Below are 20600 nucleotides of genomic sequence, written 5' to 3'. Positions count from 1 at the left end.
TGGGCACCCTCCTGACTCAGCTGGCCAGAGTCCTTCCAGGATGCTGTATTGCCTCTCTCTGTCATGGGGTGTCTGGGGCTTTCCTCACCCAGATGGGAGTAGAGGGCTGGCAGGACGGTCAGAGTTCTATTGAAGAGAGGAGATGTAGCCCATGGCAGGAGAGGGTCACAAAGGGGTCTGCCTTCTGGACTGCCAAGGCAGCATGGGAAGGTGACGAGGACGTTGGCCATGGAGTCAGAAATCCATACTCTGCTACAGGCTCATCATGTAACGTTAGGAAAGTCTCTGATCTCCTTATGGCCTCAGTTTCTTCATCTGTAAATGTAGAGGGTTGGGTTTGCCAGTCTCTAAGAATCCTAGCAGCTCTGACATTCTAGAGTTCTGACTCAGTCCCCTGAGAGGTCCTAACTTTCAGGGCATGGTTCCCAAGCCTTGTGGCACTCCACCTCCAGAAAACCTTCAGGGATGGAAAGTCTACCCTCTTTTCTGCCTGATAGCCACCCTCTGCTCTGAGGAGTTCATGAACAGGCAGAAAAACAGAAAGCCCTAGTTAATCCACAGATTGGGGAGTCAGCCCTCAAAGGATAGAGCAAATACATCCTTTTCCCCTTCTTTCCCAGTTTCCTCACCTCACTTGGACCCAAGTGCTAAGAGTTCAGAGAATCTATAGACTAAGTCCCTTCCCTGCTCCTTTGCTAGAAATTGGGGGCTGGTTCACCCCATTTTATCAGTGGAGCAACTGAGGCCCAGTCAGTGGCAGAAACTTAGACTGGGTGAAACAGAGTCTATTGGTAGAATCCACCATGCCCCCCACCCTCAATCCCTCCTCACACTTTGGTTAGGTAAGGGACCAGCCTTTACCCCCAAGGGAGTTAAGGTGGTGTGCAGCTGGGTCCTGGGCCAGGGTGTTTTGGAAACAAAGAAAGTGGAGACTGATAGGGCAGGAGCCCTGAAAGCCTCCTGAGGAGATGAGGCTCAATCAGGTCAAAGGAGTCCCTGCAGGGCTTTCCTCATCTTGTTCTTGGAGCCTGGAGGCTTCCAGAGGGCAGGGCAGGGCAGGCAGGTAGTGAAGCCCCAGGTCCCTGGAGCTGCTGGTCAGGCCTTAAATACTACTTCTCAGCCCCTGTGGCCACATTCAGAGAAATGGGGCTGGTCCATGTAACCACCCCAACCACCTCTATACCCCTCACCCTACTGGGAAGGGCTCCTTCAGGTGCTGACCTTGCCTTTTCCTGATCCTAGGACCATCCTGGCTTGGGGGGAGGCCTCATTTTCATCCGGCCAGGCTGACTGGGGGGTGGGGAGCTGGGATAGGTCAGTTTTGGTGTTGGGCCCTGCTCTTGTCTCCTTAGGGACAAGAGCAGGAGGGCAAACTAGGAATGAGGCCGAGCTCTCTGACTAGGTTGGGGGGAGGGGGCGGGGTGATCGATAATCCAGGTGGTTCTGTATGAGAGTCCTAGACCATCCCCAGGAGTCCTGAGGCCCTGATTGCCTCTGGCTAGCAACCAGAAAAAGGAGTCTGGGGAAGGAATGAATGGGATTTAGAAATGTTGACAAGCTGCCTCTTGGAGGGTTCAGCCACTTGTCTGTGCACCTGAGGACTTGTGTCTGGTCTCACTGATATATGCAAACCCCTTCTGTCCAACGTCTACACCCTCCAGACCCCGGGCTCCAGAGCTTTCTGGGCGCTGCTTTCTTGGTAGGTAGAAGTGGGAGTTTGGAGGTGGTCCCTGTCTGTGTCAGCACCCAGGCCAGGCTGCGGCACCAGGCCCTGCCTGGTCCTGCCCATCTGGACTGTACCCGGGCTCCCTGGCCCCACCCACTTCAGCCCCACTCTCTTTTTCCTGTGGACGCTTTTGTCTTTGTATCTTTGCATTCTTTGTAAAGGAAATGTAATAAAATTCAAATGTTTTCGTCTCCGCCTGGTCGATTTTTCCTCTCTTCTGCCTTTCTGGTGGGTGTCAAAGTCACACCTAGCTCATCTACATCCACACAAGGGCACCCACATGCAGACACATGTACGTATAAACACATACGGAAATATATCTTAAGTGCTCGATGGACCTTGGAAGGCCTTGGTGCTCATAAACCAAAAAAATCTGTGGGAAGCCACTAGGGCAGGTGGGTCTTGCTGAGTCCCCCTCTCCCCACCCAGGACTGATGACAACCGAAGTGGGAATGAACTGAGGTGTTTATTGTCCTTCCTGCTTGCTCCCTTCCCCCTCCCCCGCACCGTCCACAGAGAGGGAGAATGGCAGCCTCTACGATCTCTCCCCCATCCTTGTTCCAGGGGATAAAGGGTACCGAGGATGTTGCCATGGGGCCACCTGGTCGACCTTGCCCTGAGGGCCTGCTGCTGTAGGGCCCCAGCGTGTATTTCCTGCAGCCCTCTGGGCTGGGGGTTAGTGGTGTGGTATGTACAGGGGTTGGGGGGGCATCGGCCAGGAGCAGGTGGCCACCCCCCTCCTCTGGCTTTAGTTATGTTGCAGACGATAGACCTCATAGTCTTCTGGAATGGTGTCTGGGAGAACAAGAACCCCATGGGCCCATGAGACTCGGTGTCTGCCCCTCCCCTCTCCTGGAGACCACATTTCACCCCCAGGCTTTGACTCTTTCCTAGCAGCCACTGCCTCTTGGGTCAGGAGATATTTCTGCATTCCTGGGGTTCCTGTGGTCCCTCTTCTGGGGTGTCTCCCCTTTCCAAGACTGGCACTCTTTGTTTCTGTTTCCCTCCCTCCATGACTGTCTGTCCCTTTTACATCTCCCCAGTGCCCTGTCCCCCTCATACCATTACATCGGTAACGGAGATTGGCCCAAATAATATTTTCCTGGGAAAAGCAGAAGACACCGAGGCGGCCTCCTCGCATGGTTGTGTCCAGCACCACGTTACTGTCAGCCACAAGCTCAGGCCCCTCATAAAAGCGGACCCTGGGGGTGAGGGGAGGCAGGTCCCTTAGAAACTATCACCTCACCCTACACACACACATACCCTCAATACTGGGAAGAAGGGATGGGACTGGGCAGGGTCAGGAGAGAGAGAATGTCGGGGAAACTGAAGGTCCCAAAGGGGTGAACAGCTCTAGCCCTGGTTGGGGAAGAGACTAGAGTTTCAAATGAGACTGGCAACAGGATCAGAGTTATGGACTGGCTTGGGGTTTCAGATTCAAGGATTGTTTTTGGAGTCAAAGGTTAGAGGCTACAATCGGTTGGTTCCAGATCAAGGTCTGGTGGGACTGGGATCAAAGCTAGAATTAGGGTAGAAATTTAGTGGTTAGCCTTAGGTTGGGCTAAAATGAGGTTGGGGTTAAGGTCAGATTAGATTAGCCCTAAGGATTAGGTTGGAGTGAGGGCTTAAAACTCCAATCAGGGTCCAGGGTAGAGGCTGGATCAAGTCTGGGGTTTGAGACTCACCTGATGTAGCCCACTTGAGGCCGGTGCTGCAGGAACCATCGATAGGAAGTCTTGTCCTTCCAGCCCACGTTCCTTGGATCTTTCCAGAGGAGCTTCACCTGATCGTTTGTGTCACCCGTGTGCCAGAGGGCATTCCTCAGCTGCTCTCCGGGGCCTGTGGATGACTTCACTGCCTAGCCCCAACACACACACACCCCCACACAGAAATGCACAGAGCCAAGATTCAGAAGACTATTCAAATACCAGCATAGCTACTTGTGTCTGTGAGAATGAGGGTAGGGGATGAAGTTTGGAATTGAGATCAGCTTTTTGATTAGCATATGGCAGAAGACAGTGAATTTAGGGTTGATGACCATGGAGCAGCCAATTTGGGAGGGAGCACAATTAGGATGATCTGGAGGGGGAGTTCTCAGGGGATGCCTTGGAGAGTCCAGTTCAGCAGCCAGTGGGGGACCACTAGTGGGTAGCTTTGGTGGCCTCAGGTTGAATCTTTTTATGGGCTCTTGGGGGTACAGGGATTTGGAGACTAGGAGGGGTAGGGATGATCTAGGGGCTTCCTAGAGAGTGGGGGTCATTTTAAAGGCCCCTGGAGGGGTTTAGAGGGGTCTCTGGGCATGGGGGAGTTGGTCACTCATAGTAGGGAGAACTGAAGGCTTCTGAAGAATGAAAGTGAGGTTCCTGGGGAGGTTCAGAAGTCCCTGGGGTGTTTGAGGATTGTCTGGAGAAATTTGGGACCTGGGATGCTTTGAGAGGCAGCTGGGAGAGCCCACCTTGAGCTGAATACCAGGTTCTGCCACAGCTCTGAAGGGATTCGCCTGCCAATATGTCTGTTCCATCTGCTTCCACATGACCACATAGAAGCTGGAACTGTCCTGGTAGCCAAAGATGAGGCCAGCATAGTCATCATCCGTGAGGGTGTTCACATGGAATGTGCCTTCGAAGTCCACACCATTGAAGGCTGTGTAGCCTGGAAGGGAGAGAGGGCAGTCCCCAGAGAGGGTACTGGGCTCAGCATCAGAGAAGTCCCAGCCTTGGCCCCAAAAACCCTGCCTCTGTCTTGTGCTTACCCACAGCCAGTCCTGGGTCACTGTTCATCGTCTGCACGATCTCCATTCCCTGCAGAGGGTGAGATGGAGGGATGGGAAGACTGAGGTTGGGCTCTCCCCCACCGACAGCCATGCTCCTCCCTCTTCCCATACACTCCTCCTAAGGCACTGCCAGGTCCTTCCCACTGCTCACTCAGCTTTAAGTCCTGTCCTTGGACTAACAAACAGACCTGGTTGAGAACCACCCAGTTGGGGTCTATCTGTGCATCTCCTTCGGGGTCCAAAACAACAGTCTGGAAAGCACGGAAGTCCGTGAGGGTGACCTCTGCGTTCTCTGGACACACATCAATCTTGTCCACGACCTTGTCGGCATCAAAGTCATCCTGACATGCATCGCCTACACCATCACCTGCAGACCAGGGAGGTGAGACAAGGGCTGAGACTCTGGGTCTCAGATCAAACCTGGGATGTCCCTTTGGCTCTGTAACTCTTCTGAGATCTGGATGAGGAGCAGCTGAAAGCTCCTCAGTCCCCTGGTCTGGAACTCCTCTCTTTCCTTGGAGCTGCCTCTGAGCTATCCCCCCATCTTACCATCAGCATCCTCCTGGTTGGGGTTGGGGACAAGTCGACAATTGTCGGGCCCCGGAGCACGGCTGTCTGGGATTCCATCGTTGTCATCATCATCATCACAGTCATCACCCTGCCCGTCCTTATCGGTGTCCTGCTGTGAGCTGTTGGGCACTGTGGGGCAGTTGTCCCGAGAGTCCTGGTGCCCATCACCGTCCCTATAGAAAGGCAGGGCCAAGGCTTGGACATGGCCAGCTGTCTCCTCACCCCCTCACACCTCTCCTCTGCCCCTTCCTAGCCATGTTCTTCTCCATCCCCAATGTCCTCCCCCAGCTGAGCCTTCCTCCACGAAGCTGTATAGACCCCCGTCTCCTTACTGGTCCTGGTCACTGTCACACGCGTCCCCTACTAGGTCATGATCCACATCTTTCTGAGGAAACAAAACCCACAAGGTGTTTGGAGGACCAGCCATGTCCTGAGCCTCTCCTATCTAATCCTTTTCTAGGAGGCCACCAGTCACCCTGGGAAATTTGCATCTGCTTTGAGGGCCAGGCTGAGGAGCTCATCTCGTGAAGAAAAGGGGAGTGGAGAATCTACTCTGATCAGGAGTTGGGGAGGGGTCTAACTTGGTCATCAGCTGGAGCTTTTAACTGGGTCACAGGTTGGGGAAGGGGAAATCTAACCTGAACAAGTTAGCTGATTCTCAAGGCTGGTCAGGTGTAGGGGTGACTAGAGGTTAAAAATTCTAAATTGGCTGTGGAACAGGAAAGGAGTCTGATCTTCTCAGTGATAAAGAGGATTAACCTGGTCAGGAGCTGGGGTCTCTAGCTTGCTTAGAGATTGGAGGATTCTAACCTGATCAGATGTTACCGAGGAAAGTCAGGAGACTTACCTGGTCAGCATTGCTTTTTTGTGGACAGTTATCACAGGCATCTCCTACTCCATCTTTATCACTGTCCCGTTGGTCTGGGTTGGGGGTTCTTGGACAATTGTCGGCAGCATTCCGGATCCCTGAGGAGAAGAAGAAAGAAGGGGTTACCCTAAGAACCAGGAGGGACTGGTGCTGGTGCCAATTTGGGGGAGAATGTGAAGAGGTGAAGGAAGTAGCCACTAGAAGTAATCTTAAGATGGAGGACCCTGGGAGCCTGGTGGACCAGCCTCTTGGGCAGGTCAGACCATCCAAGACAAATGTGGACTCTTACGCTCAGAGACAGCTCTAAAAAAGCCCTGAACTAAACTGGGAGATGTAAGTATGAATCAAAACTCTCATGCTAGCTGTGAGACCCTGAGCAAGTCCTTTCTGTTTTCCAAACCTCAGTTTTCTCATCTGTGAAATGGGAGGAATATTAGCACCTACCTCAGATGGTTGTTGTAAGAATAAAATACGGAAAGCACTTTGCAGCCCTCAAGTATTACATTAATATTAGTTGTTATTATAACAAATGTCTAGTTTTTTCAAATCCTTAAAAATCACTTTTCATATAGTGTGCTTTCTTTGGAATTTCTGTTTTCTCTCTCTCCTTCTGTCTATGCCTGCTACCTCCACTTTCTTACCACCAGAATATTCAACAAGAATTGAAGTACTTAATGTATTCGAAATGCTGTACTAGGTGCTGGAGATACAAGGCAAACGCAACAATCTTTGCCCTGAAGGAGCCTCCAGTCTGGGGATCTGATTTCTGTTCCCAACACTCCCCTAAAACTGCTTCTCTAAAGTTACGAAATCCCAGGGGTCTCCCAGTGCATCTGAAAGTGCTGGACCCTCACCTCCAACTTTTGGGCATCCCATTGACCATTCTCCTAATGTAACCCTTTAAGGTTTGCCAAATGTTTTACATGTGTGACCTTTGATCCTCACAACCCTGGGAGGTAAGTACCATTATCATGCCCATTTTACACAGAACTAAATAGAGGCAGAGAGTGGTCAAATGGCTGGGTCCCACAGCTAGTAAGTGTCAGACATGGGATCTGAACTCAGGTCTCCCTCCCTCCCAGTTCATTACTCTGTCCAGTTAAAAAGGCATCCTCTCCTCTTACCCGTCAGACCTGTCCTTATACTCCTTACACGTGAACATCCCCCAAGCCTCTGTCATTGGCCTTCTTTGTGTGGAATCACAAGACTGGAGATTTTTCAGCTCTACTCTTAACCTCAGAGACCATCTGGTCCAGTTCATAGTTGAAAAAGCTTCACCTCTGCGCTACTAATCTCTCTCCTGACCTCCAAGCCCCAGTCTCCAACCTCCAATAAGACATGTTGAACAGATGTCCAGTAGACATCTGAAACTGAACTCATCTTGCCCCTACCCCTTTCAAACTTCCTATTACTGTCAAGGGCACTGCCATCTTCCTAGACCCTCAGACTCAAATCCTACTTCATCCTAGACTCCTCCTTCTCTTATAACCTCCCGACAATATTTAATCTGTTGTCAAGACCTACTGATTTCATCTTTTTGAGTTTTTTATCTCTCAAAGTTACCCTAAGCTCAGAATTCTAGATGTGGCCAGACCCTAGCAGAGGACAGTGGGAACCCAGGCTCCTCAGTCCTCCATGCAGCCCAAGTTATTCACTTTCTGGACCACCATATCACACTATGGACTCCTATTAAATTGCAGTCCACTAAAACCCCCAGATCATTTTCAGATGAATTGCTGTCTGGCCACCACCCCTTCATCATGTACTTGGGAACCTGAGTTCACCCTATGCCTGGATTACTGCAGTAGCCTGCTTGTAGGTCTTCCTGTCATAAGCCCAGGTGCCCTCTCCAGTCCCTCCTCCACTCAGCTGTCAAAGTCATTTTCCTAAAGTACAGCTCCTCTATACAGTAAACTCCAGTGGCTCCCTCTCATCTCCAGAATCAAATATAAAATCCTCTGTTTGATTTTTAAAGTCCTTTGTAACCTGGTCCTTCCCTACTTTTCCAGCCTTCTTCCGTCTACTCACCTCCACATACTTATAGCCAGTGACACTGGCCTCTTGGGCTATTCCTCTCACAAGACCTTCCATCTCCAGACTCCAGGCATTTTCTCTGGCTCCCCCCAGACCTGAAATACTCTCCTTCCTCAACTCTACCTCCTGGCTTCAAGTCTCAGCTAAAATTCTACCTTCTGGATTTACATGAATGGATGCTGAGTGAAGTGAGCAGAACCAGCTCACATTGTATGCATTGTATACAGTAATAGCAACATTGTGTGATGATCAACTTTGATAGACTTAGCTCTTCTCATCAAGGCAATAATCTAAGACAATTTCAAAAGACTCATGATGGAAAATGCTGTCCTCATCCAGAGAAAGAACTATAGAGTCTGGAAGCAGACTATTTTCACTTTTTTTGGTTTTTTTTCATAGTTTTTTCCTTTTGTTCAGACTCTTTCACAATGTGACTAATGTAAAAATATGTTTAACATGATTGTACATGTATAGCCTATAGCAGATTGCTTGCTGTCTTGGGAGGGGGGAGAATAAAGAGGGAGGGGAAGAGAAAAATTTGTAACTCAAAATCTTACAAAAATGAGTGTTGAAAACGACTTTTATATGTAATTGGAAAAAATACTACTACGAAAAATAAAAAAAAATTCTGCCTTCTGCAGAAAACTGTCAAAGGTTCCGTTAATGCGAGCTTTCTCCTGCAGAGTCTATCCCATTTAGTCCATATATGTCCTATTTGGTGTTTGCGTGGTCTCCCCATTCGACTGTAAGGTCTTGGAGGCCAGGGATCATGTGTTTTCTGGTCAATGAACCCCGGCGCTTAGCACAGTGCCTGGCATATAGTAAGCGCTTAATAAATGCTTGTCGAATGTTTACTGCCTGACTGTTCTCTGCTTTCCGTTCAGATCAGTTGTGTGAGTTTGAGGTCTATCCTTGGGGCCCGGGGAGGGTGAGAGGGAGGGAAAGGAGTCGCATGGGTCTCCTCAGCTCCCCGCCCCCACCCCTTCCGCTCCAAGCCAAACTCACGGTCCCCATCGATGTCATCGTCACAGATGTCGCCTCGGCCATCGCGGTCCGTGTCGCGCTGGTCGTCATTCTTCTCCGTAGGACAGTTGTCGCAAGCGTCGCCCCACTTGTCTTCGTCCGTATTCCGCTGGTCTGGATTCCGAACCAGAACGCAGTTATCCTGGAGGATGGAGGGGAGGAGGAGGCTGAGCGGAGTGGAGCAATGGGGGGTGGGGGTGGGGGTGGGAGGGGCTCCGGCCTCCCCCTCCCTCACTTCTCCCCCTAGTTCCTTTCTTGCTCTTCCACCCCACCCCCGTCTCACCTGCTCATTGAGGACGCCGTCCCCGTCGGCGTCTGGGTCACAGGCGTCCCCAATTCCGTCTTTGTCCACGTCCTCTTGGCCCGAGTTGGGCACCTTTAGGCAGTTGTCCTGGGGAAGGAGGAGGCCGTGAGCCTGGGAGGGGACGGAAGCCTGGGGGCTGGGGCACAGGGCGCGGGAGGAGGCGGCGGGCACCTCGAGAGACTTGGGTTCCGAAAAGCCTCCCCCACCTGTGTGGGGGTGTAGAGGGAGAGTCTGGGTCCCAGATCGTTCCACAAAGATCTAGGAACTTCACTGGGCCACGAGGCACAGAGAAACAGATTTCAGCCTTGTGGAAAGACTTCCTAATAATCCCAGCTGCCCAAAGGTCGAATGAGCTGCGCGAAGGTGTAGTGACCTCCCCGTCACTGGAAGTCTCCAAGCATAGGCTCGGACCAGGGACATTGCAGAGGGAACCCTGCTTGGGAGGCCTCTGAAGCCCCGTCCACCTGCGGGATTCTCTTCTGGGTTGCGAAAGGAGGGGAAGGTTTACAGGCAGGAATGAGATCGCTGAGGGTCTGAATTCTGGAGACTGGGAGAAGGGGGCAGCCAGGAGGACAGTGGGAGGAGGGGCCCCCTTCTCCCAGCCCACCTTGCGGCACTTCCTGTCCGGGCACCGCAGCTTCTCGTCGGGAAAGCCATCCAAGTCAGTGTCCTTACCACATACGAGCCCATTGCCCGCCCAGCCCACGGCACACTGCAAAGGAAGAGGGGACTGAGCCAGCTGTCCAGCCACCCTGCGCCTTCCCAGCCCGGCTCCTGGAGCCTACACGGGCGCACGCGCACGCACACTCATTTACACACATGTAAACTCCCATTCACATATATGTGTACACACATCTGTGCACACTCTCGTTTACACACACACACATACAGGCACACCCCCTGTGACTCCTATATGGAGGCAGCTGGTAAAGATCCAGCCCAATTCCTAGGGTCCAGCCTGCCCTCACAGACATTGCCCTCTCCTTACCCACCTTCTTTCCTGCCTGGTCCTTCCTGTGCTCCCACTGAAGCACTCCTGAACTTCACAAAGCACCCACAAAGCCTGTCTTTCAGGGCCAACCATGAAAGGACCTCATATGTGTGTCCCTTATACACAGGTGTAGGCACAGCCCCCGTTCACATACACACACACACCCCTCCTTTCTCAGGGTCACTTTGGCCTTCCTAGGGCCCTTCTCTGGCTCTCACCCCACCTCCTCTCCTCAGACACCAGCACCCCTTCCTTATGGACATGCCCTCCATCCGAAGGTCCGGGTCTCACCACACATGAGGTAGAACCATCTCTCTCCAGGATACAGTCAGCATTTTCATGACAGGGGCTGGGCTCCCCATTAGGACACATCCGTTGGGCCCGCCTCCGACAGCCAGAGGCCTGATCCCCCACAAAGCCTGGCTTGCAGGGCCCACACTGGAACGATCCCTGCCTCAGGACCCAGGAGAAGGGAAAGCATCAGTGACCTGGCCCTTGGACTCCTTCCCTCCAACAGACTTTGAGGTTCCCTCCTCTACCCATCTCTTCCCAGGCCCCCGCCCTGCTCCTGCTGCCCCTTCTCCCTTCCCCAGCTGCCTCCAATATGCCTCTGTTTTCCCATCTTCCCATACTGCTCCCCATTTCTTCCTCCCCTCATCCCCACTTTCCCCTTGTCCTCCCCAGGCCCATTGCCTTTCCCCCTCTTTCCAGCCCCTCACCCGAGTGTTGGTGCACACAGAGTTGGGGACACAGTTGTGCTGGCCAGTCTCACACTCATTGATGTCAGTGCAAACCTGGAGAGGGAATTGAGTCATGATTATACCGGAAGACCCCCAATTCTAACCCTTTCCCCTACTCCCACTCAGTCCTCAGACCACAGAATCTCAGAGCTAGACGGGACCTTAGAGACAGGGTAACGCAATCTTGTCTACAACACTCTTGACGGTAGTTCATCTAATCTCCTTTTGAACACCTCCAGGGATAGGGAACTCATTACCTACAAGGCAGCTCATTCCTTTTGGACACTTTTCATTTTTAGGGCATCTCTTCATTCCCAGCTCTCCACCCCTATTCCACTCCCCCTATGGTCTGAAATTTCTTTTGCTCTCTTAACTGGCTACCCAAGCTCCCTTCTCTCCTTCAATTCCCCCTCCCCCCAGGCTGCAGAGACATCTTCTCAAAGCCAGACTTTGCTCCAGTACCTCCTACGGATCCAGAGGAATAGTCCCAGATTCTTCAGCCTGCCATTCAAGCCCCATCATATCCTGGCCCCTATTTCCCTCTTCCTTACCTTGAAACACACTCAGCTCCAGTCAGATGAGAGCTCACTGCTCCCACACTTTCCAACCCCCCCTCAGGTTGTCCCTACTCTCTCCCAGCCATCCTTGTTTGTCAAACCCTAACCTGTACAACCTTCAAGGCCCAGCCAGAATATGGAGGCAGCTGGTGTAAAGGATCCAGCCCAATTCCTCAGTGCCTGCCTGGCCCAGTAGAACCCTTCCATTAGAAGTCAGGGGATCTGGATGCAAGTATAGGCTTTGTCATTGGCTAACTGTGTAACCCTGGACCTTGGGTACATGGTCTATAAAAAATGAGGCACTTAGATTTTATAATTTCTACAGGTTTTCCCAGCTCTTACGTTCTATAATCCTTCCAACCCTGACACTGTTCTAGGGGTCCCCCCTGTGTTCTGAAAGCCCTCCTACATTCTCTGTTCTAAGGCCCCTCCCTGTTCTGACATCCTGGGTACTCAGGACCTTTTCAGTTCTCTCGTTATACTCAAATTGTAAACTCAGCCTCCTCCTCTCCTAATACCAGAGAACAAAAGCCACCCCTCCCTGCCCCGCCGCCCCCGCCCGCTCCTGGTTTGCCAGTGAATGGTGAGATGCTTAGGCACAGGCAGACAGACCCAAGGAGACAGCCAGACTCCCCCCCCCCCCCCCACCCCCGACATATATCAGGGACGCCCACCTGCTTGTTGGCCTTGGCGAAAGCTAGGCCCACGCCCTCGTGGGCGGGCCCGCTGTATCCAGGGGGGCAGGCTTCACAGCGGAATCCCGGGCTGGTGTTGATGCAGCGGACCCGGGGGAAGCAGGGATGCGCGTTACACTGTGGGGAGGGATGCGCCAAGTAAGGAGCAAGGGAGTCACCCAGGACTAGCCCAGGTCCCCCAGGTGCATCTTCCCCCTCCAAAGTCTCTGCTGCCCGCGGCCCAAATCCGACCGACCTCGTTCACGTCGGTGCAGTGGGATCCATTGCCAGAGTAGCCTGGAGGGCAGGGCCCACAGCGGAAGCCGCCGCCCGGGGTGTCGGTGCAGGTGACGCCGGGGAAGCAGGAGTCGGGCTCACAGCGACTCAGCGGCCGCACGCTTGTCCACGGGCTACTCACGGGCTGCATACCTGGGTTCGACGGGGCCCGTGGGGCAGAGTCCAGTCAGGGACCACTCCCCAATAGCCTCCCGCTCCCTCTCCCCCTGTCCCCGTCCCGCCTCAGCCAATGTTCTGGGCCACACTGGCTTCGAGACTGCCTCAGTCTGCGGTGCTTTTCGTCTCTGGTTCTGGCTGTGCCCTGTTCTATCTCGGCTGTCTCGGTCTCTGTGTCTCTGCGTGTGTCTCTGTCTCTGTGTCCGCGTCTTTGTGTGTATGTATGTATGTATGTAAGACACAGGCCTTTTCCCATGTCTCTGTCTGTCTGTCTGTGTTTCTGTGTGTCTGCGTATGTCTGTGACTATTTCTGCGTCTGACTGTCTCTGTGACTCTTTTTCTCTGTATCTGTCTTTTCTGTCTGTCTGTCTGTCTCTCTCTCTGTCCTCCTTGGCGTAGCTTTCTGGTGTCTAACTGCTCTTTTCCTTTTGTCTCCCTCTCTCCTATCCTTTACTTCTAGGTATCTGTCCCATTTCTCCCTTTCTTCTCCCTTCTATTTCTCTATTTCTCCTTCCTCTATCTCAGCTTTCCGTTCCCTGTCTCTCTACCCCTCCCATCTCTTTGTCTCTTTCTCTGTCTCTCTGAGTCTGCTTTTCTTGCTCGGGCTTTGTCCCCCATCCCAATATTGCCTTCCCTTGGGCCCTCACCACAAGCATCACACTCCATCACTGTGTTCTTCAGGAAGGTGATTTCTTTAATCTAGAAGAAGCAATGAGGAAGAGAAGTTGGTGGGGGAGGGGAGGGAGATTGAGGGAGGTTCAGGTAACCACCGACTATCTGGAGAGAAGGACCCCAGAGAAGAGAAAAGGAGCTGCGCCTCCCCCGCCAAGAAAAGCTAACACTAGACTGTGTTTCCATTCAGGTCGTGGAAAGAAAGGAAGCCTTGGGGCTCTGGGAGAACCGGGCACCCCGGCTACCTCCTCACCTGCTGTTTGAGAAGCTCTCGCACTTCCTGCAGCACCAAATTGGTCTCCTTCATCTCTCGGAGCATCTGGGGCGCCACGTCTCCCCCTGAGCAGAGAGGGGCGCTGTTGTAGTGCTGGGAGGAGCCTTGGGGCATTGGGGGGTATAGGGGAAAGGCGTTGCCTTGGTAGGGGGATTCGATGGCTAGTAGTCTTGGGAGACCCGGCAGGAGCTGGGCTGAGGACTCCATCACCTTGGAGAGGATTCTTGGGAGGGACCTGGGACCGTACTGAGGGCTCAGATGCTTTGGTCAGAGGCCGTGGGAGGAGAGGGAACGAGGGCCTAGGTGAGGGGTTGGCGATGGTGAAAAGGGTTAGGGACCCTGGTGGAAGGAAGCGCGAGACTAAAGCTCAATCCACGGTCAGGTGAAAGCCGTCCGAAGCTCTGCTCCCCTTCAACGTGTGACCTTTCCCTGTGCGCCTATGCGCCCCGCCAGCCACATCCCTATCCCTCAGCCTTCGAACTAGGGGTGTGTGCCTTAATTTGGGCGTGCTAGCTTCGGGGTTTGACCAGGGTGCCTGGGTTCCCCTCAGCCTGGCATTCTCAGACCAAGGTCGTTACGCCTGTCTCTGGGGTTGGGGTGAGGGGACAGTACCTTTTCTAGGACCTTGAGACCCTTCCAAACTATAGTTCAGAGGCCAAGGATGCTGGGGCTCCAAGGTGAGCGGATTTGGTTAGCCTTGGGGAGCCCAGTGGCACAGAGGTTGCCCCTACAACCTCACAACGTCCCAGGGCTCAGTGAATGTTGAGCCATGCACTGAGAACCACACCCCCATACTGGCTGCAGAGGTTTGGGATGTGGCGCGAAGGTAGGAACCAGTTATAGTATTGTCTAAGAGCGCTCCCTCCGAACTCCTTGGGGTATCCCCAACCCAAATCTTAGGGTTTGATCAGGTCTGTGGATGCAGAATGGGACCTGAACATCAACTGGAGCAATTGGCTCCAGATGTGAGGGCTAGTGGCGCCGGAGGACCCCCAAAGGCTGCTTACCCACTGGTGCCTGTCTCTGACCGGTGACGAGGTGGCAGGCGAAGGCGAGAAGCAGCCCACAGGAGGGAGATAAGGGCATGGCTGCGACTGGGGCCGCACCCAGGTCCTGGGCAGTGGGGTCTCTGTGTAAAGCGAGTGGGGCTGCGCTGAGCACTGTCTGGCTCCGGCTCTGGACTGGGATCCCGTAAGACTTTAGACGGCGGCTGCTCTTCTCCCCGTGCGCTCCCTCCCCGCTCTATTTATGGAAGCCGATCCTCTTCTCCTTGGCCCCGGGTCCGGGGCGCAGGACGTCACGGAGGGACAGCCCAGCCCTGTCCAGCCCCTGCGCCGCTGCAAACTTGCCAGAGGTAAACAGGCGACGATGTAGTCATCGGAGGAGCGCCCCGCCCCGCCCCACCTGGCACTGCCTTGGGGGACGCGCTGCCTGCTCGGTTTCTGGTCTCGCTGATCAGGGAGACCCTCTGCCTCATCCCATTGCCATTTAGCCTGCGGAAAGGCTCCTCCTGGAGCCGTCTCTGAGCACCTGGTGCCCCTGCACCCACCCCTTGGGACAGAGGCTTTCCACCCCTCCACGGACTGAGCCGGTGCCAGCCCACCAATTGGGGAAGTTGAGTGGTTCACAGCTGAGTTGGCAGCAGGGGGCGCGCGGGGACCCTGGGTCACCCTTTCCCGGGATCAGGGAAAGTGGGCTTCCCCCGTCTTCCAACACCCCTTTCAGATCCTCCCCCCATCCAGGGCTTTACTGACTTTTCCCCAGCGCTGTAGGCAATTGGACCAGATACATGGACCCCACTCAGACGTTGAGGATGCCCTGATTTAGTGGACCCCACTGCTGGCTAGGGGCACTACTGACCCTTGGCACTGCCACTTCCTTCATCTGGAGAAGAGTTGATTGAGCACTGGCCTTTTTCTGTCACTGGAACCACCATCCTTTCAGTCTCCCAGGCTGAACACCAATACTCCCTACACACACACACACACACACACACACACACACACACACACACACACACACACACACCCTGAAACCCAATCAATTCCAATTCCTGTTCATTGGATGTCTCACAGCTGCCTCCCCAGTCCTCTTTCTCTACAACCTGGACTATTGCATCAACTTCCTGATGGTCCTCATCACCTCCGGCACTCTCCCCATCTAATCCCAACTACACAGACTTATACAGTCATCTTACCAGAATCCTTTCATTCTATCCTCAGGACTTAGCACAGTGTCTGGCATATAGTAGATGCTTTAAAAATGCCAGGTGACTGATTGAGTGAAACTGATTACCTGAATGATCCAACAACTTCCATGGTTCCCCATGTTCCACTGGAAAAAGTCCAAATTCTTCTAAATGGCATTCAATACCCTCAACAGTCTGACCCTAACTACAAGGTTAGATGACAACTGTTCTGCTCCCTTTCATGCCCCCTCCCATTTGTCCAAACCATAGAGATGGTCTATGAAACACACTTTTCTGTCCCAACTTACAGCATCCTCCCTCACCTCTGGTTTTGCTTGCTGAGATTGGGCCCAACGATTGAATCAAATGCCATTTCCTCTAGGGAGACGTTTGTACTCCTCCTGTAGCCTGCCTCTCTTTCACTCAAGCTGGAAGCCATCTCTTCATCCTCTTGATGGAGTGCTTGGGTGCATGTGCTTGGACCCCAATTCTAAAATCACATTTCTCTCTAGCCTCAAAATACTATCCAGCTCAAGAATAGCCTGGCCCAGCAGGAACCGTTATCTCCCTTCCTGCTACAGCAGCCAACTGCACCTATAGAACTTATTAGTCTGAACCAGCTGTGTACTGGCTGAACTGGCTGTGCACTGGGTCATAACGACATTTACTACTCACTGACCCATCATAAGTATTCTAGACTTGGATGTATGTGTACTCCCTTTTCATTTATCTTGTCTTAAAAGACATTGATGAGAGAAGCCTGATTTTCGCTGATCAGCCCTGACTACTGGTTGTCTTGTTTCAGGCCTAAAACCACATGTCCATGTAGCCTCCCCATCCAGAGCTATTTCACAATGAATTTTGGGTAAAATGCCTGCGCAATAAATATCAAAAGTTCATGTTCCTTTAAGAACTAACCACTCCTTAACCACTCCCCCAAAACACCTAGTTAGCATACTTGGCATTTATCTTACTATAGAATAATCTATATAAATTTTATCTGTAACTCCTTTAAATTGCAAGTTCCTTAAGAACTCTTGCCTGCTGAAAAGCATAATGATAAACTTTATTGCCTACTTGACTTAAGATTGCTTGAGTCCAGTGAATTCTTTCCAGACTAGGTTGCCAGGGATCTCTAGAAGTCCTGCACCTTTCCTGACCCTCATCACTCTGACCTTTGCAACATCCCTGTTTGTAAATGTTGTTTGTCTGTATTCTATTCTGTTTTATATTCAAGTTTTATTTGTCCCATTCTCACACAGTGCTAAGCCCATGCAAGTACCCAGCTTGGAGTCAGGAGAAGCTGAGTGCTATTTGTACAGCCCTGGCTAAGTCTCTGCATCAGCCTCTGTCAATTTGTAAAATGAAGAGGTTAGAATCGATGACCTCTAAGGTTCCTTTCAGCCCTAAATCTATGATCCCATGAAGAATATGATCCTCATGATTCCATGATTCCTCTCGTGGTTCTGCAGGGGAGAGGAGTGGGAAATGAGAGGATATGGGAGAGTGCAGATTGGACTGGAAGAGAGAAAGGCTTTGGGGTGAGAGAGATGAGAGAGAAAAAAGGGAGGAAGAGAGAGCTTGGGGAAGGATAGGGAGGAAAAGAAGAAGGGGAGGGAAAAGATATGGGAGAGTAGGAATTGAAGTGGGTAGGAAAGTGCATCAATAAGCACCCTAGCATACACGGGGAAAACTGCTACCACAGGTTCTTAAATCTGCATCCATAAAAGGAAAGGCAACTTTTGAGGGGTTAACAATTACTTTAATCAAGCACATGTACTATTCCTTTTACCAAGCACATATATCATTCACCTAGTTCGAGTGAACACCCTGAACTTCAAAGAAAATACCGAGAAATTAAAAGTTAACAGACCCCAACTGTCTGACCATAGTTACTAGAGAGGGAAGCACTGACATCTGGGTTTTCAAAGCCAGGGGGCTCCCTAAAGCAGCTTCCCAGAGTCCTCTTTGGGCCAAACAAACACTTCCAGTCGGTAAGCCCCAAAATAAAATCTCATGCTCCAAGTCTTTATATACTTTTTAGAGCCAGAGGGTATCACATCCCTTGAGAACCAGTGCCTCATTAACAAAAGGAGTGGACCTTCCTACAAATTTTCCCAGGTCTGACAATGGATGGGAAAGATCCTTCTTAGTCACATTCAAGTAGAGGCTTCATACTTCTTGATTATACTAAAACAAAAAACAGCGAAAGATCCTATTTTACTTGCCATTACAAAAAGATGACGGAAAGGAGGTGGGGAGAGAAGAAATGAAAGGGAGAAGAAAGGAGGAGAAACAATGGGGAAGACAGGGGATGGGGGAGGAGAGGAGATAGGAGAGTGAGGATTGGAACTGGAAGGTAGAGGAGGTGGGGTGAGAGGAAATGAGAGGAAGAAGAAAGGGGAGGGAGAAGATATAAGGAGGGAGAGATAGGAGAGTGGGAACAGGTCTCAGAGGGAGAGAAAAGTGAGTGGGAAGAGGAGAGAGGAAATGTCAGTCAATAAACATTTATTAAGCACCTACTATGTACTAGGCCCTGGGTAAAGCTCTGGAGAGAGGCAAAAGATAGTTTCTCCCCTCAGGGAGCTCATAATCTAATGCAGGAGGCAACGAGTAAGCAGATATGTACAAACAAGCTCTATACAGGATAAATAGGAAATCACATTAAAGCTGGAAAGGCACCAGAACTGGGAGAGGTTGGGAAACCTTTGATTAGGTTGGGAAAGGCTTCCTGCAGAGTATGGGGTTTTAGTTAGGACTTAAGCCAGGGAAGTCAGTAGGTGGAGTTGAGGAAGGAGAACATTTCAGGCTTGGGGGACAATCAGAGAAAATGCCAGAACAACCAGGAGGCTATATTTGAAGGACCATATTTTGGGGAATAAGATGTAAGAAGACTGGAAAGGTAGGAGGGGGCTAGGGTATGAAAGTCTTTAAACGCCCAACAGAGCATTTTGTATTTGATCCTAGAGATGCTAGGCAGTGTCTCCATTATTGAGTGCAGGGGAGGTGGGGCGGTGAAGATGGAGGCAGTGACATGGTTGGATCTATTCCTTAGGAAAATCACTTTAGTGGCAGAATGGAGGATAGATTGGAGTGGGGAGAGATTTGAGGCAGGCAGATCCCCCAGCAGGATATTGTAATAATCCAAGAAATGAGGTGATAGGGGTCTGCACTAAGGAGTGGCAGAGTCAGAGGGGAAAGGGGGCATATTGAAGAGATGTCACAAAGGTAAATTTGGCAACAACTTGGATATAGGGATTTGAGAGATTGTGAGGAATACAGGATAACTCCTAGGTTATAAACCTAAAGGATGGAAAGATGGTACTGTCTTCCACAGTAATAGGGAAATTTGGTTGCCCATAGTTCATCAGCATTGTACATCAATTTTATGATGGCATGCTTGCCTGGGTTCTAGATAATGGACAATGTTCTTGTGCTTTCCCAGACACCAGTGGAGTGCAACAGGGCTGTGTGCTTGCTCCCATGCTTTTTAGCATGATGTTTTCAGCCATGTTGTCAAATGCTTTCAGTGAGGATGAACATGGCATCAAGGTTAACTACTGCACTGATGGTAAATTCTTCAACTTGAAAAAACTACAAACCAAGGCCAAAGTGGAAGGAGTGTTGGGAAGCTGAGATGCAACAAAGTATGGATCAATTCTCTACTGCCTGTGCTAATTTTGGCCTAATAATTTTTTTAAATTTATTTATTTAACTTTTAACATTCATTTACACAAAATTTTGGGTTCCACATTTTCTCCCCTTTTGTCCCCTCCCCCCACCCCAAAACACTGAGCATTCTAATTGCCCCTGTCTACCAATCTGCCCTCCCTCCCTCCCCACCCCTTCCCTTTGGAAGGCAAGCAATTCAATATAGGCCAGATCTGTGTAGTTTTGCAAATGACTTCCATAATAGTTGTGTTGTGTAAGAACTAATTATATTTCCCTCCATCCTATCCTGTCCCCCATTACTTCTGTTCTCTCTTTTGATCCTGACCCTCCCCATGAGTGTTGACCTCAAATTGCTCCCTCCTCCCGTGCCCTCCCTTCCATCATCCTCCCCACCCTGCTTATCCCCTTATCCCCCACTTTCCTATATTGTAAGATAGGTTTTCATACCAAAATGACAGTGCATTTTATTCCTTCCTTTAGTGGAATGTGATGGGAGTAAACTGCATGTTTTTCTCTCACCTCCCCTCTTTTTCTCTGCACTAAAAAGTCTTTTGCTTGCCTCTTTTATGAGAGATAATTTGCCCCATTCCATTTCTCCCTTTCTCCTCCCAATATATTTCTCTCTCACTGCTTGATTTCATTTTTTTTTTAAGATATGATCCCCTCCTCTTCAGTTCACTCTGTGCACTCTGTCTCTATGTGTGTGTGCGTGTGCGTGTGCATGTGTGTGTGTGTTATCCCACCCTGTACCCAGATGCTGAATAGTTTCAAGAGTTACAAATATTGTCTTTCCATGTAGGAATGTAAACAGTTCAACTTTTGTAAAGTCCCTTATGACTTCTCTTTGCTATTTACTTTTTCATGCTTCTCTTCATTCTTGTGTTTGAAAGTCAAATTTTCTTTTCAGCTCTGGTCTTTTCATCAAGAATGCTTGAAAGTCCTCTATTTCATTGAAAGACCAATTTTTCCCCTGAAGTATTATACTCAATTTTGCTGGGTAGGTGATTCTTGGTTTTAGTCCTAGTTCCTTTGACTTCTGGAATATCCTATTCCATGCCCTTCAATCCCTTAATGTGGAAGC

At 51.0% G+C, this 20600-nt stretch overlaps 1 protein-coding gene across 1 annotated transcript; it reads right to left on the bottom strand.

Moving 5' to 3' along the window:
• Window positions 1-2173: 2173 nt before the first annotated feature.
• Window positions 2174-15214, bottom strand: COMP (cartilage oligomeric matrix protein). Its single transcript, XM_072601609.1, has 19 exons — window positions 14667-15214; window positions 13639-13724; window positions 13361-13412; window positions 12517-12689; window positions 12261-12398; window positions 11009-11083; window positions 10581-10739; window positions 9906-10010; window positions 9278-9385; window positions 8977-9136; window positions 5917-6035; window positions 5402-5454; window positions 5049-5242; window positions 4688-4866; window positions 4479-4527; window positions 4182-4378; window positions 3412-3584; window positions 2789-2928; window positions 2174-2521 (listed from the first exon to the last, which is right to left on the bottom strand). The coding sequence occupies exons 1-19, from the start codon at window positions 14743-14745 to the stop codon at window positions 2475-2477; spliced, it is 2286 nt and encodes a 761-aa protein (XP_072457710.1). The 5' UTR covers window positions 14746-15214; the 3' UTR covers window positions 2174-2474.
• Window positions 15215-20600: the final 5386 nt, after the last annotated feature.

This window comes from Notamacropus eugenii, chromosome 4, assembly GCF_028372415.1.
Source record: "Notamacropus eugenii isolate mMacEug1 chromosome 4, mMacEug1.pri_v2, whole genome shotgun sequence".
NCBI lineage: Eukaryota > Metazoa > Chordata > Mammalia > Diprotodontia > Macropodidae > Notamacropus > Notamacropus eugenii.
This window is presented reverse-complemented; position numbering and strand designations above follow the sequence as displayed.